This window comes from Dermacentor silvarum, chromosome 3 (genome assembly GCF_013339745.2).
Source record: "Dermacentor silvarum isolate Dsil-2018 chromosome 3, BIME_Dsil_1.4, whole genome shotgun sequence".
NCBI classification, from domain to species: domain Eukaryota; kingdom Metazoa; phylum Arthropoda; class Arachnida; order Ixodida; family Ixodidae; genus Dermacentor; species Dermacentor silvarum.
The window spans coordinates 192,117,872-192,134,916 of NC_051156.1; the positions used below are offsets into that span (position 1 = coordinate 192,117,872).

Consider the following 17,045-nt stretch of genomic DNA (forward strand, 5'->3'; position numbering starts at 1 on the left):
ACCGCGGGCAAAACGCCGACGGCGTCGACAACAGTTCTGCGCGTTGCTGGTGCTGCTGCATGTCCAAGTTTATACAGCTGATAAAACTACTATCCTTACTCCGTATAGCTCTCTACTAATTTGCTATCGCAATTGGTGCTTCGCCTTTCGGGTGAAACTGCGAAATTTTTTTTTGAAATCGCGAGTAAAATATGACAAACACTTGTAACACAAACCCACAACAGCAAACCCACAACTTCGGAATGGGTGACATGTTTATTGGCGTACTTCGTCCCGTCAGCCGACTTTTGCAATGCAGCGGAAATGTGGACTGTATAGCGCCAATTTAGGTGAGGGCCACGGATTTGAAGTTCTGCGGTGGCTCCTCTATCTCGTCTTTGCTCTGAACAAGCCGTAGCTCCAACTCGTGGCTGGTGTACTTGAGCTCCGACTCTGCGTGCATGTTCTGGGCATGTCTGAAAGTCTTCTTCAACACTGCTTGTATGGTAGACACGGTCTTCTCAACGGAGACGCGCAAGTTGTTGTTCGACTTGGTCATCCAGCCGACCAGGATCGCTGCGAACAGGTCGCCCGTTCCGCGGAAGCGAGCGTCAATACGCGTCACGTCCACGCGCAGCGAAGTCATCCGGTCACCGGTGCGCTTACTGGCGAAGACTACCAGCGTGTTGACGTTGTTGTCCACCGTAGTCGACGTAATCACGACCGATGTGGCGCCCATCACGTGCAGTGCTTCCATGGCGTCGAGCGCTGCCCCTTCGTCACGGATCGTGATGCCGGTTAAGAGCTCGCTTTCGAACTGATTTGGCGTCACAATGTCGGCCATCGGGAGTAGGTCTCTCTTGTAGATGGGCACCAACTCGGCCGGGACGTAGAGGAAACCGTCGTCCCCCATTACCGGATCGCACACGTAGATCAGTTCGGGATTGGCTTTCTTCATTTCGGCGACGAGGTCGCGCACGCGCTCAAGCAGTGCTGCCGACGATATGTAGCCCGTCATGACGTGCGAGTAGACGGACGTGTCGAGATTACTCAGAATTGACTCGAAGTCGTCGGTGTCGGTTACCTGTCCTTTCCAGACTGGGTAGCCCGTGTGGTTGGAAAACTGCACCGTGTCCACCGTGTCGACCTCGAAGCCCAAGATCTGCAAGGGGAAAGCGATGCATTTGTTCCCTACGTATCCAGAAACGACGTGACTCTGGATTGACAATATTCGGCTGTCCTGGATCGAAATCATGGCCCTGTCAGCTTGATGGTAAATGGGCTGCGAGGCAGCGGCTAGAAATATGCGGCTCTCGTGAAGCGCGTTGGGCACGAGCTTGCGCGGTCCGCGCACTGCTCGATACGATTGATGATGATCATGATGATGATCCACAGCACAAATGGCACATACCCACCGTGGGGGATCGGCCAAGAATTGGGCGGTTTGGAGAAAATGGATTTAAATAAAATTAGAAAAAGATAAAAAGAAAGAAAAAAGGAAGATGAATTCTGCTTGGTCTTCTAATTACTTATTATAATTGACTATTTTAGGAAGGCAGTCGATTCGAATTAATGATAAAGTTTTGCATTGCAGTGCAAACATTCTGGTGGCTGTACCCCAATGTGGAAGCTCCAAACGAAAGCAAGACGGTAGCGTTCATACTGAGGCCAAGTTTGTTTACAGGGTCCTCAAGCACCCTTTTCCTTACTGAGGAGAATCGTCGGCAAGCAAGGAGAAAATGATCAATAGTTTCTGGTTCGCCGCACTGTATACACAAAGGAGATGCCGCCAAACCAGCCCTGTGTGTATAGAAATTTAGTGTCGGGATGCGGCAACGTATCCTGGTTAGTGTAATCTCTAATTTTCGTGTTGGGCAGAATTTACGATTCCAAGGGAATAGTAGATGGTGGTAGTCAGAATGCGAAGCCATACTAGAATTATATATCTCATTCATCATTGTTAATCTCCTAAACCTAGCGGCAGTGATATAGGCGGTTGGGGGAACGGCAGGTACTAAAGGACCCCCTAGGGAAGCCTTCGCTAATGAATCTGCACACTCATTCAAAGGCAAACCTTTGTGCCCGGGCACCCAAATTAAGCGAAGTAAACTCAAATGAGACGGAGCTAACAGATGTAACTCTTGCAAAATTTTTGAGTCACTACGCGTTGTAAGCGACGAACATAGAGAGAGTGAGTCGGTGATAATAGCAACTGATGAATGAGAGGGGTTCAACTTCCGTAATGCTAAAACCACAGCTAAGAATTCCGCTGTGTAGATAGGAGTAAAATCTGGAAGTCTAATCGAATAGGACCAATCTAGCGAATGAGAAAAAATTCCTACACCTGCCTTTTCGTGGTTCTGTGATGCATCTGTAGCTATTATAGCATTGGTCTGAATATGACACAAGTGATCATCCAGCATGGCATTGAGAATTCGTGAAGATAAAAGTTTTGCATTATTTGGGTAGATGTTATACAAAATTATTTCTAGAGAGAGAGTAGCAGACTTTGTAGGAGTTATATTATAGAGCTTAACATTCAACGGCTCGAGTATTGCCTGCGCAAAAACCACCTGTGGCGTGTGAAAACGGGGCCAGTGGAAATTAAAAAATAAAGTGGGCTGACTTATGAACACTGTCTGGTGTCTTCTGAAAGGCGATTCGTGCAGTCGCAGAAAGGTTTGGACTGTTAGTAGTCTGAATCTAGCCATTAACGATGGCACTCGCGCTTCCAGGTAAAGCACAGCGTTCGATACGAATTTGGGGAGGCCAAGGCAGAGTCGGAGCGCATCCCGTTCTATTAAAACAAGGGGACGAATTTTGTACGCGGTACTTCCAGAGAAAAGAACACACCCAAATTCTAATACTGGCCTGACATACATTTTGTATATCCTTAGTAGTGTGTCTCTTCGCATGCCAGACCGATTGTTGCTCAGCCGTCGTAATATTCCGAGAGCACGGCCCCCTTTTTTAGCAATATACTCAATGTGCGGTAGCCAATTGAGTTTATTGTCATAAATCACCCCAAGGTACTTGGTTTGTTCAACTTGGGGGATGACTTTGTTCTGATAACAGAGAGTTAAATACACTGGACTACTTAGCGGAAAGGCCAGCACCGCACTCTTGTTAACGTTCAGAGATAGGCGAATTCCTTCCAGGTATTTTTCAAGTGTGTTGAGATAAGATTGCAATTTTCCGTAAAGAGACTGAATGTCGTCTGCAGAAGCAAAAAATGCAATATCATCTGCGTAGACATATGTGTTTACATCAGCCTGACAAGGTATACCACTTAGTAATATATTGAAAAATAGGGGAGACAAAACGGCCCCTTGAGGTACACCCCTGGTCTGTGTAAACCTTCTAGAGGCGATGCCATTCCTAACACAGAAAAATTCTCTCCCCCTCAAAATTTCGGCTGTCCATCTTATAAAGTAATGTGGGAGATCTAGTGCATTCATTCTATCCAATAATATTGCATGCTCGACACTATCATAAGCTTTGGCGATATCTAGCGTGACCAGTGCAGCACATCTCCCGTGGCGCCGTGCAATATGAATTCGACTTTCTATGTCTGCGTGCGCACACCAGATGGACATGCCTGGTCTAAAACCAATTTGGAAAGGGCTCTGGTGTTCACGAACTTCATGATTCGGACATTTAGTATTCTTTCGATTAGCTTAACAAGGTTTGACGTTAATGAAATAGGCCGAATGTTCTCCAGCATATATCCACTACCTTGATTTTTGAGTAATAATATTACTTTAGCGAGTTTCCATTGCAATGGGATCCAAGCCTTCTCAATAGAATGATTAACCAGAGCCAATAAGACATCAGGATACTCCTTATACAAAATTTTTATCATTGCGGTGGTAACCCCATCCGGACCTGGGGCAGCAGCGGGCAAACTTACAATCACTGAGGCCAATTCCGGTAATGACACCTCTTCGAAATTATCCACAGAGCCAAGCAATAAAGGCCGACAAGGGAGACAAGATGAAAAGCGGCTCTCAAGCCCTTTGCCAATTTTTTCCAAGAACTCAGTAATTTCATTCGGTGTAAGAACAAGTGAATCTGCATTGATTGATGGTTGAATCATCTTCAGTGATCTTAGAAAGCGGAACAATGCCCCTCTGTTGCCTGTTTGGGACAAGAAATCAAAATGTCTGATGTTAAACTCTTCTTTCGCTTTAGAAACTGTACGTTTAAAGGTGGCCGCTATGTATTTGTAATCATTCCAGTTTTTTGGACACTGGTTGTATAGGAGCTTTTTCCACGCAGCTTTCCTCCGCCTAAATTCTCTAGTGCAGTCGTCATTCCACCATTTACTAGGGCTATTGCTTTTACTAGAACAAATTACAAATTCAGATCGTTTTTTAGAATCCTCCAATATCGAACATAAACTATGAGCCTTTTGAATACAACTCATATGTCTCATTGAATTAAACGCTGTTTTCAAACAAGTATTAAAACGAGTATAATTAATAAAACTTCTCTTATGAAGCTCCGGAGAGGTTAGCGGGCCTACCACTTCAAAAACAACAGGTAGGTGGTCACTGTTTGTAGCGCAGTCAATCGTTGACCATGAAGACACAACAATATTTGTTCCAGAGAACGTCAGGTCTAAAACAGAGCGAGACTGTCCTCGGAGAAACGTAACGGCTCCAGTGTTCATGCAGGAAAGCCCATTATCTACTGCCCATTCCCACAGTCGTTTACCACACTGATCCGTTTTGTATCCCCATGATACATGATGCGAATTGAAATCACCAGCTAAGATTATATCTTTTCCGCAATTTGCTATAATTGAATCTAAGGAACTAATGTTCTGGACCCCAACAGGAAAGTAGGAATTTACGACTGTGAAAGGTCTACATCGGGGCAAATTTATTTCTACCGCAAGTATTTCACTGTCTGGGGCCATTAACGTGAATGCTAACTTTGTTATGTGGCAAAATTTTGTTGAAATAAATATTACAATGCCTCCGCCTCTAGTAGGACGGTCCAAACGAAAACATCGATAATTTCGCAATGAAAAATTTTTTCCTGTATACAACCAAGTTTCTTGTAAAAGTATGATATCCGGACAAAATTTATGTGTGAGATGAAGTAAATCTGTTGAAGCAGCAAGTATAGAACGACAATTCCACTGAAGCACTCTCATCAGCCCTCGGGCGGCGAGAGCACCGCAGTGGCAATTGCTCTCTCCAAAATAGAGTCTGTTAACTCGGCGCCATTAGGGCTTTCTTGGGTTTAGAATGGGGGCGAGAATTTGAGCCAACATTAATGGGGGACCCGCGACGTTTGGGGGCCCGCGACTCCTTACGTTCAGCGTCGTCTTTTACAGCGAAACTGTTTATGACTGGTGTTCCGTGGATTTTTCGTGTGCGTAAGCAAAACCTCAGGTTCCGCGCGAAAGCGCTCGTGCCACATGCTCGCGCGTTCGTCGTCGTCTTCTTCCACAGCTGGCTGGTCGGCGTGAACGCGCTCGTGCCACATGCTCGCGCGTTCGTCGTCTTCCACAGCTGGCTGGTCGGCGTGAACGCGCTCGTGCCACATGCTCGCGTGTTCGTCGTCTTCCACAGCTGGCTGGTCGGCGTGAACGCGCTCGTGCCACATGCTCGCGCGTTCGTCGTCTTCCACAGCTGGCTGGTCGGCGTGAACGCGCTCGTGCCACATGCTCGCGCGTTCGTCGTCTTCCACAGCTGGCTGGTCGGCGTGAACGCGCTCTTACCACATGCTCGCGCGTTCGTCGTCTTCCACAGCTGGCTGGTCGGCGTGAACGCGCTCGTGCCACATGCTCGCGCGTTCGTCGTCTTCCACAGCTGGCTGGTCGGCGTGAACGCGCTCGTGCCACATGCTCGCGCGTTCGTCGTCTTCCACAGCTGGCTGGTCGGCGTGAACGCGCTCGTGCCACATGCTCGCGCGTTCGTCGTCTTCCACAGCTGGCTGGTCGGCGTGAACGCGCTCGTGCCACATGCTCGCGCGTTCGTCGTCTTCCACAGTTGGCTCGTCGGCGTCCCTCGGATATGCATTTTGAGTAGATTGGGTAGTTATCAATAGGCGCCATTTTCAATATCAGCAGACTCCCAGGTAGATAATAAAGGTTTCTCAAAGATTCGCCGCTGTGCCACCCGCGTCGGCCATGTCTACGTTCGCATCGCCCTCCCTTTGTCGGCGTTCCGAGCGCTTGCACTCGGAAGTTTTCCTTGCCTCCGCTCTCCCGTGGTGGCGGTATATAAACGAACCAGAAAGACAAGTTACCGCCCTCCATTTGAATGTCACTTCTCTTCTGTCGTCGTAATGGGGAGGTCGGGACTCCCGATTAGCAACAGAGCGACGGCGAGAACAGATGCGAGAGTGCAATCGGCGCCGGCGGGCCGCAAGCACCAATTGTCCACCGATGAATACAATAAATGTGTGTGCGTACCTTTCGTAACGATGACCACCTATCAAGACAATAAATGTGATACCTTTGTTTAAAATTCTGTGTCATGTCTGTGTCTGCTTCGCTGGTCATCCACCTTCACTGAGTGGAATGGCTCATGATTTTTTTTTTTTTTTGCTTTTTCGAGCATAATAAACGTACCGTGGTGCGGAAGAATCGTGCTGAACAAGTAAGTAAAGTAAGTGAAGTAGCACCCGGCCGTGGTTGCTTAGTGGCTATGGTGTTGGGAAGTTGGTTGTTCTCTGTCTCGGCCATCGCGCTTGCGTTGTAATATTGGAGGAAGGATTCAACACGGGTTTGCACGGTGCTTTCTCTCCGGTACACTTCTGCATATCCCTTGGTGTTGTCCGTCTCTTAATTAGCTTCCCCGTGTCATCGCGACTCTTGTTTTCTTACATTACCATTCGAATACGCTTTACGATCCATATTTGTTGCGTGTCATGCAGTGATATGGCTCAATCGATTAATCTAATGACCATATTATCTGCATAAATTTGTGTTTGTGTACATATTAGTCATGCACGATTAAAAAAAATTGCGGTCGTTCTTGCAGTCCCACACGCGGCTCCCCTATATGGTATATATACCATCTGCCAACCAGTGGCGTAGCCTGGAATTTTTTTCGGCGGTGGGGGGGAGAGAGAAACTCTTTAACGCCGAAACTCTTTGAGGCCGACTCGGAGCACTGGATATGTGCCAGTAGGTAAGAGCCAGTCTTCAATGAACGTCTTTGATGCCAACTTGGTTAAAAAGGTATGTGTGCCACTGAGAATGTGTCACTTCTACAATGGCGAAAAAGATCGCTTAAATTTCTCCGAAGCTGAGCAGAGTCGAACCCGTCACAACGGTTCTTCAAGGACAACAACCGGACGCATTAGCAGGCTGCGTCACAAATGCTAGTTTTTCAATGAACGCCTTTCGCACCAATGCTTTAGCGAGCTGCGCCATGAATGCACGGGGTGCGTGCCGCTTTTCAATTATCTCTCAATGACCTTTCAATGACCTTTCAAGGAGCCAAGTTGCCGCATGAAGCGTTTCTCAGCGTTCGCACGAACCAGCGCGCCATGCATCTTGGATGTCAGCTGAGGCTCTCGTAATCATCATAAAAATGACAAACTGTTTTTGAGGCGGTTAATCCTCGAACCACATTTCTCGTCGCTTCGAGCAAACGTTATGTTTGTTGTGGAAAGGTCACTGCAGTACTGCAGCCAATGAGAGACGAGTCGCCATCTGCATGTCTATTACGCAAAAAAAAGTCAAAGCTTCACAAATTTTTCTCTTTTGCCTCATCTAAAGCCGTCCGCGCGGAGATTTCGGGCTCTGAGCGTCACATGGTCTCAGATGCGCTCTCCGGCTCTTACATAACGACACCCATGTCGCCCTTATGACTTTCTGATGCCGTTCTGCGGATCACTCCGTGAGGGTGAGAGACAACTGTGAAAATGATCTCTACTTAAACGTATACGTTCTCAGAAGGGTGCCCCATATCTACCGATATAAGAAAAAACATCATTTGAATGCTTCATTTATTTGTACGTCAATCACCAGAACCGTGACCGACAATATACAAAATAGCGGCTATAGGTGAGGGGAGGTGTACGTTTCGGGATTCTCATTTCACATGTGTGAATTTGAGGAGCCACTCGATCAGACAAAGTGTTTCGCGGTTATTGATGTCATCACTGTGTGTTGATCACTGGGAAATCTACATCGGTGGGAATGCTTCATAGGTAGGCCTCAAGATCGTCGCGGAGGTAGGACAAGCGAGTGCGCGAGTAACTCAGATCTCTACGTATGCTGACAAGCTATATAGACACTGGGTTGCTGCGGAGGATCGGAGGGTGGACAGGCGGGATGCTAACTTAACACATTCTCACGAACGTATACCAGTAGAGCTGTTTGGCATGGGCTCTTTTTGTAGCGTTAGCTACACTGGCCTAGCCAAGCCCGTTTCGCGCGGCACATCAAGAGCCGTGCTGCGCATGCGCAAGGATCAGTGATGTCACATGGCTTGCGCACCGGGCCCACCGGAGCCGGCACCTCTCGCGCACTCCGCCGCCGCCGCGGCGCCGCGCGCGACTCACCGCCGCCGGTCTGCGCATTCCAGAGGAGTGACGTCGTAGCCGTGGTAGACGCACTGGCGCCGGCGCGCGCTCGCTCTGCAGTCGCCGTCTGACACTGCGCTGGAGCCGCTGCGCTTCTGACTGGCGTTTGCCAGTGTGGTATAGCCATGGAGAAGGAGAGCGCAAATGCTGCTCAACAGCGCAGAAGAACGGAGAAGCTTGACTCATAAGAATAATCTTATCTTAAGAACATTCTTAAGAATAAGCTAAGAATAATCAGCTGAACCTTTGCTAACGCTACGTATATCCTGGCATAGCCGAGCTAAGCCACTGCAACTTTTTCCATCGGTGAGTGCCTGACAACACTTACCTTAAGGGACCCAACGTTTTGCCACCGTCTGAACGAGTTATCTATGAGGCGTGTACTGCAGCGGGATTACTCTTTCACGCTCCCCTAAGAACGCTTGGCGCCATCCAGCGCCAAGCATTCCATGTTGGCACGAAAGAGCTATAGGTTCGCTGAAAAGCGGCCCGCGACTACCCAGTGACTCAGGCATCCCACCTTATCCATACAGAATGTATGCATGTGCGTATGTATGCATTGAACGAGAAGAAAGGGAACCGAGGGGCCCAATTTTTATTAATCATGTCAAACTGCGACTGCGCGCGCGGCGACGCCATAACGCGCAGTCGGTCACGGTCATCCCTGTATCTCCAACGATGTCTACGTAAAACTGGCCGTATACAGTAAGCAGGAGGCAACGCACCATATACGCGAGTACGCACGTTGACGAGGACCGCCGCGTGACAAATAGATATACTGTCGATACCTTTAATACCAACATCGCGCACATTATGCAAATGTGCCTGTTGCACGACCTAACACCTGTCGCGTTCCCACAGTTTGCGCCTGTTTATAAGAACACGGATACGCGCGCGCTGGCAACGCGCGGTCGATATCCAATTTCAAGCGTCACGAAACGGTGCAGCCTGATCCCCTTACACCGCGTTAGTGCTTTATTTCTTTGGGTATTTTCTGCGTATCTGCTCCACTCACGACAGAGTACTGTAGGATATGAGACTAAATAAAAAGAGAAAAAAAAAAGTTCGTCAAAACGCGGTCGCATCACTATATCCGAAGCGAGGAGTCGCCCGCAGACCGGAGCGAGCGGCCATAACGTTCGGCAACCAAGATGAAGACGGCGGAGAGAAAGTGAGATCAACGCAACCTTTGAAAATGCACGCAGCTTTTCTCACGTTTTTCTTTCTAACTTCCTTTAGTACCGAAACAGCTTTCTATAGCCTATCCCGCACCGACATGGTAGTACTAAGGGACTACCATAGGGACTACCATGTACTACGTACCATAGTCTCTTAATAGCTTTTATAATACTGAACTGCTATAGCGCAGAATACGCACCGTCTGGTTTTGAAACTGAAGATTGGCGACGATCCGAAGGAGGATTGTCGGAACACCAGCTCGGAAAAAAAAAAGCTCGTAAAGTAAACGGGAGTGTCGGAAGTGCTCGGAATTAGACAGGAGGAAGTGTCCCCCATTGCAATTCTTCGGTTGGATTGCTTTCGTTGGATTGCATCAGAATGTTTAGCAGGTAAAATCTCATCTAAAAACTGTCGCAGAAGCGGGAGAAATCTAGAAAGATGAAATTCCTCAATTATTTTAAATTCCTCAATTATTTTACCTCATGCCTGGTGTTTTGCCGGAGAACCTTCACCGTGTGATCCAGGGGGTTCCATCAGAAACGTGGGAATCTTTAGGGTGCAGCGTGCCAGCTGACCAATCGAGACTATGGGCGGAAGATAATTTGTACGATATATTTAAAGCAGGAGACACCTGCAGCCTGAATGTTCTGCCTGCGATCTGACGTGTCGACGACAACCGGGACTTGTCGGGCCAGCAACCCCGTTCAACAAATTTCCAACGTACCTGACAGGTTTTAACGGATCTCAACAGCTAGCGTCAAGCGATCGAGATAGGCGTCCTTCAGTCGCGTCGCATCGTTCTGTCAAACGTTGGGTCTGGTACCATGCGTCTCCTGCTGCGTCAGCGATGCATAAAAAAAAAAATCCATAAAGTTCCTAACAAGTTTTAACAGACCAGAGCATGCGTACGAGAGAGATGCAGTCGTAGCCGGTCCGACCAGACGAAACCTAGGGACGTATTCTGCGACGATCGCATTCTGCGACTGATATCGCCTTCGCGTGACGCAGTGCTCAACCAGCCAATCAGCTCATTTGCTTTTTGCTCAACTAGCCAATCAGCGCGCCTGACGGCGATACCGTCGCCGAGACAATACTATCGCCGAAAGTGGTCGTCGAAAGTGGATCTGGTTGCTGGTATGACAGCTATACATAGGCATGCGACATAACGCGTGTGTCTTCTTGCCAACTCGCAGGTTGCGGCTTGTGTTCCGGGTGCTGCGCATCGTGAGTGGGACGCTGATGCTGTCCGGCCTGTTGTACCAGGCGACCGGCACGCTGGTCTCGTTCCTCCGGCACCCGACCGTGGTTGATGTGCTGATCGAGAGCACGCAGACACTGCGCTTCCCCGGAATCTCCGTCTGCGTCACCAACTGGTAACGTATATATGCACTGATCGACGAAATATACGAATGAAACGCAGCACGAGTTGTCGCTTGAATTGTCGATTGAATCGGCCTCCCACCGCGATATTCTGGCCCCCGTGGTATAGCTCAGATGGTCGAGCGACCGCCTCGTAAAAACGTTGGCCCTGGGTTAGATACTCAGACCAGCATAGCTTTTTTTCTTTATCTGCGAAACTTTCTTTCAGAGAAACTTGCACGTGTTTTCCTTGTAACTGCGCGCTAGTCTCTGGATGGATGACAGTTTTCTTTTCTATTTCGTGAAACTTACTCCACACTTCAAGTTTTTGCAGAACTGATTTGCTACAGCAGATAGGCATAGCAGTAAAATTGTTCAACCCTGGCGCGACGTGTTTAGAAATGTTCAAACGAAACACTGAAATCTCGCAGTTGTAACTTGCATTGATTGCATCCGCAAGTTGTAAATTGTATCCCGCAGTTTGACGCTTTCGAACAAAACAGGAAATAAATAGCTTTTCTGGTGTTGTTTTCAGTATTGTCCATCTCCATTTCCGAAGTCATGGCCTATCTCGACGACGGCATATTCAGTGTTGACTCTTTCTTTCCCCGTTGTACAGGATCAAGAAGGATAAGCTGTGCGAGCGGTACCCGATCTTCTGCAACCTCACAGAGGACAAGGTGAAAAGAAACTGTACAGGCAAACATTGGGCCAGTCAGTGCCATATCTCAGAGCTTCTGTGCTGCAGTTGCTCTCGGACGTTGCGATCAATCAATCAATCAATCAATCAATCAATCAATCAATCAATCAATCAATCAATCAATCAATCAATCCATTTTTGACGTCCCTTCAAGTCAACAGAGACCTCAATCAAGCAATCAATCTATCACGACCATATAAAGCCAACAGAGTCGTAGCCCTGAGTGGCGCTGGCTAACACTTCCACGGCTAGATCTAGTACACATAAATACCCAAGATAGTGGACGGATCGATGGCCATCGCCGTAGCACAATTGATAGTGAAACGCACGCGCAATGCGGAGGTGGTATGCTTGTCTCCCACCGGTGACAATTTATCTTTTCGTCCCGTTTCAGTTTTTACTTTTCCACGTTATTCTCGGCATTTCAATTTCAACCACAGCTAATTACCACTATGATTTCTTTGGCTTCAGTATCTGTTGGTTTTATATGATCGTGATTAACAAAAATCGAGCCTCTCTGTTTTCCTTCTTCTCGTCCAATCTCTCAATTAGTCACTCGATAGGTTCGTATAGGTCATAGTTTATTTTTGCGACAAAATTTCACCGTTCACTGAAATGTATTGCTAGATGACTCTAACTATAGAAACCTCGGAACATTTGTTTTAAACAAAGAAATGACTTAGTTGCAGATAAAATCACAAAAGAAGGTACGGCCACACAATTCTTCCTTCATTAAAATACCCACAATAAACGGGTTTCCCATCGGAGCTTTTGTCAAAAACATATAAGAAGGGTGAGAGCTTCTAACTCTAAAACAAACTTATGACCACCTAACACGAACCCAGTTTTACTTATGGGCAGTCTTTGTACTGTTTAGGCAAAGGTGACGCGGTGACGCGTGGTTAGCAGTACAGGCGTTCGCGCTGCTTGCCGAGGAATCCTGTGGCTGTGTCCATGCAGATCCCGGAGCTTCGCCGAGTGCTTGACCAGGACGGGAACCTGGGCGAGATTGCGCTCGACGCCACCGACGTCATCCAGACCACCATCGAGGACCCCACGCTCTACTATTACAAGTTCATCCTGGAGGACAAGTGAGCGGTGACGCGACTTTTTCACGCGACGCGTGGCACTGACGCGAGAGTACGCGCTTTTGCACACGTCTCGTTTGGCCGAAACAAGATGGCAGATCTCGCGGTACAAACGTATTCAGTTGGTTTATGCAAATGAGGGATGGAGTTGGGGATGAGGCGCGCAATACGGTCGCAATCCTTCGGAATTTTCAGATATCACGCAGCAAATAGAGTGCTTACGACGGCGTCATTTGACCTCTGTTGCTTGAACAAGTAATTTCAGTCTTAGTAGTATACTCTCGTAACTTTGCACACCAGAGATTCGTAGGTTGCTCTGCGTACATGTCTAAGTCAGTTAAACGACAGACCGTTCTCGCAGGTAAAAGTCCTCGGACCTTGGGCGCAGACTTCTAGTAGGTGCATGTAAAGCCAGTAAAACTCTAATGCGCTTCTTGAAGGCAACAGAGCTATACGAGCGCTTGTGACTACATACGTGAGGGAATTCACATTTGTCTGCAGGTGCGTGGACACTGACTGCTTATCTCCTTGTTTTCTTTCTTTCACCCTTTCTCTTTCCACACATGTAGGATAGCCAACCGGGCGATACCTTGTTTAATTTCACCTGCCTTTCCTTCGTGTTTCTCTCTAGCTCTCTCTACTTACGCACCAGACGTCGTCAACTTTTGTCATACGCTGATTCTCAATTAAACGAGCTATTATAAGTTTATCGTCATCATCATCATGATCATCAGCCTATATTTGTACCCACTGCAGGACGAAGCCCTCTCCCTGAGATCTCCAATTACCCCTTTCTTGCGCTAGCTGATTCCAACTTGCGCCTGCAAATTTCCTAACTTCATCAGCCCACCTAGTTTTCTGCCGTCCTCGACTGCGTTTCCCTTCTCTTGGTATCCATTCTGTAACTATAATAGTCCACCGGTTATCCAACCTATGCATTACATGGCCTGCCCAGCTCCACTTTTTCCGCTTAATGTCAACTAGAATATCGGCTATCCCCATTTGTTCTCTGATCCACACCGCTCTCTTTCTGTCTCTTAACGTTACTCCTAAGATTTTTCGCTCCATCGCTCTTTGTGCGGTCCTTAACTTGTTCTCGAGCTTCTTTGTTAACCTCCAAGTTTCTGCCCCATATGTTAGCACCGGTAGAATGCAATGATTGTGCACTTTTCTTTTCAACGATAGTGGTAAGCTCCCGGTCAGGATTTGGCAATGTCTGCCGTATGCACTCTAAACCCAATTTTATTCTTCTGTAAATTTCCTTATCATGAAGGGTCCCCTGTAAGTAATTGACCTAGATAAACGTACTCCTTTACAGACTCTAGAGGCTGACTGGCGACCCTAAATTCTAGTTCCCTTGCCATGGAGGCCATTGAACATTACCGTTGTTTTCTGCATATTAATCTTCAACCCCACGCTTACACTTTCTCGGTTAAGGTCCTCAATTATAAGTTTATATGGCTTAGCAAATTTATATTGAAGGGGCCCGAACCTCTCAAACACCGTTAATCGAAAACTTCGATCTGGTGTACATGACTTGGCGTTGACAGGTGGTGCCACAGCTGCATACTCCGCTGGGGGCGCCACGGTATAGTTCCGCGTAGGGTGCCTCGATGCCCAGCGCCACCGTCCAGGGTGGAGACAACCCCGCTGGCGCCGCCATATTGAGTCACACGAGCTGAGACTCAGCTACGCTTGCGTTCATAAATAGTGTTACTCGCGGCGCACTTCCAAGTGCTTTGCCTTGATAAAATTTTTTTTATCGGTATCGCATCTGCACATCTTTATAACCAACAGCCGTTAACTCGTCGAAGGTCCAAGACGTAAATGTATGGCGCCGGGAACATGCCCCAAGTTGCCTAATTCAATTTACATTTAACATGCCGTGTGTATGTTTGAAATACGCACTATTTTTTTTTTTTTGCGCTTCGGTGCTTGGTATATAAGGTTTGCGACCCCCTGTGTGTGGAAGTTTTTCTTTTTCGCTGTTGTATTTTGGTTTACACGTCACGCCTCCTTTACCGTAGCCAGCCACTCGCGCACGGCGGTTAGTTTCCCTTGCGTTGCGCGTGCTCTTCGCGTTCGTTGCAGTTATTTGACGATATCTACGCGCAATTTAGCTTTTTTTTTGCCCACAAAACTGTGTGCTGACAGGATTAAGCTGGTGTAAAAACAACTGCGATGTGAAAATAAGGTTTAGTTAGTGCTGTAGAGAAACATGTAACGTAAGTTGTCTGTGTCAATCTTGCGTAGTACACACAAGAAACCAAACGATGCACAAAATACATTTACTTATAATGTATAGTACAATCGATCATGAAAGAGATATGTACATGTACTGTGTGGCGCCTGAAGGTTATGTTGAAAGACGAGATAAAAAAAAAATTCGCAAGGTAGGCTCGACATACAATTCGGGATAGTGAGAGTTGTTTTTTTAATTTATTCATTACATGGGGGGGGGGGGGGGGGTTCAAGTGAGTACATCAACCTTATTACACACAATATAAATCGAAAACAAGAATGCAAACAAGAAAACACAACCGCGGGTAATATTAATCAAGATACCCAGCCAGAATACATCAGCTATCATCGAATACGTCGCATCAGCCAAACACATCGATGGCGAGTACAGAACATTTTATAAATAACCATTAGAACACCGATAACTACATTGAAAAAATAAACAACACTGCATACATATCGCGTACAAAAACCGTAAATGAAACTAAGACAGTCAAATACAGATTAGCAATGTTTTTCACTTCGAAAATATAGTCCATGATGATGTAAGGCTGTTGACTTTAACAGACGGTGCCCATCCTGTCGATTTCCCTCATACTGGTCCTCTTCAAAGTGTTTCTAAGTACAAGTAAAACAACAAAAGTGATTATTGATATGAAAAGTTGCCTTGTAAATACAGCTAGAGAACCCATTACAGTGCTTAAAAATAAATTTTCGCAGGAGTAATGCTGTATTACCTCGCTTCACACGTTTCGAAGAAATGCACAGGCTACAACAGACACCATGCCAGAAAGCGCCGAAACAATTTGGTCCCATGATGCCTCTTAACTCTACTACACCTGGGCATACCGTGCACAGGCATTTAAAGACCGTCACAGTACCCACTACGATCGGGAATGAGCACGAATGACCATCGGCTTACGAGCACCACGCTACAAGTATATTCGTCTAAAAAATGAGCTATATAACGTAACAACCTGAGATCCGCAAGATATCTGCTGAGAATAGTGAAAATCACAATGCTTCGCTAGCCACGTACACAACAGCAGCAACAGTACACAACAGTTATACTCCGGTGGCGGGGCGAGCCCCATCTTCAAAGCGACCTGCGATTAGTAGAGTCTAGGTGCGCCGACGGCTCATACTTCCGTGTGCACTTTGTTCTCGCCGCTTTGCTCGCATTGAAGCGAGAGGCCGCACGAAGGTCAATTCGCTCGCTGCTGCTGCCATGCTTTCTCACTCCAGCGTTTTTACAGCGAGTTTCGGCGTTCATCGAGTGAGATGTGTTCATGATTGCTTGTGCGCGCGTGACATCATGCTTATTTAGTTAGTAAGCGAACGCTTACAGCTTTATACGGCCGATGAAACTATTATCCTTACTTCGTATAGCTGTCTGCTAATTTGCTATCGCAATCGATGCTTCGCCTTTCGGGCGAAACTGCGCTCCACCTTTTTTATTGCGATAGCAATTATATGGACACTTCAACCGGATTTCTGCCGTCGCCGTCGTCGTCGCCGTCGCCGTCGCCGTGAGGTTCCCCATAGATAAAATCTTCGCCGCGCGCCGTATCAACACCACCTAGAACTAGTCTAGGTGGTGTTGGCCGTATGCCCGAGCGGAAGCATGCGGGGACGCGCGCTATCATGGAGAGCGAACGCACTCAATCACCCACGCGCAAGCAAGGAAGCGGGAAGCCAGCGCCGGACGGAGCGCGGGGGGGGGGGGGGGGGGGCGCACTTCTACTCTGCCAACAACCGCGGTCGTCGCTCGCCTCTTATCTCCACACGGCTCTGACCTTTATACGCCGTGCATTCGCCGCTCAGTTTCCGTTGAAGCGATAGACCGCACGTACCTTCGCCCGCTGCGGCGTATGGGCTCGCTGCCAGCGTTTTGACAGTCGTTGTCTGCAGTCATTCAGTGTGATCTATTCATGTTTGTTTGTGCGCGC

General features: G+C 47.6%; 1 protein-coding gene across 1 annotated transcript in view; it reads right to left on the reverse strand.

The window, feature by feature from the left end:
• Positions 1 to 247: 247 nt before the first annotated feature.
• LOC119445104 (pyridoxal kinase) overlaps positions 248 to 17,045 on the reverse strand; it is a 58,135-nt gene continuing 41,337 nt past the window's right edge. Inside the window, exon 2 of the mRNA XM_037709427.2 lies at positions 248 to 1,141. Within this exon, the coding sequence (XP_037565355.2) occupies positions 326 to 997 (672 nt within the window). The 5' untranslated portion in view covers positions 998 to 1,141 and the 3' untranslated portion in view covers positions 248 to 325. The remainder of the gene's footprint in view (positions 1,142 to 17,045) is intronic.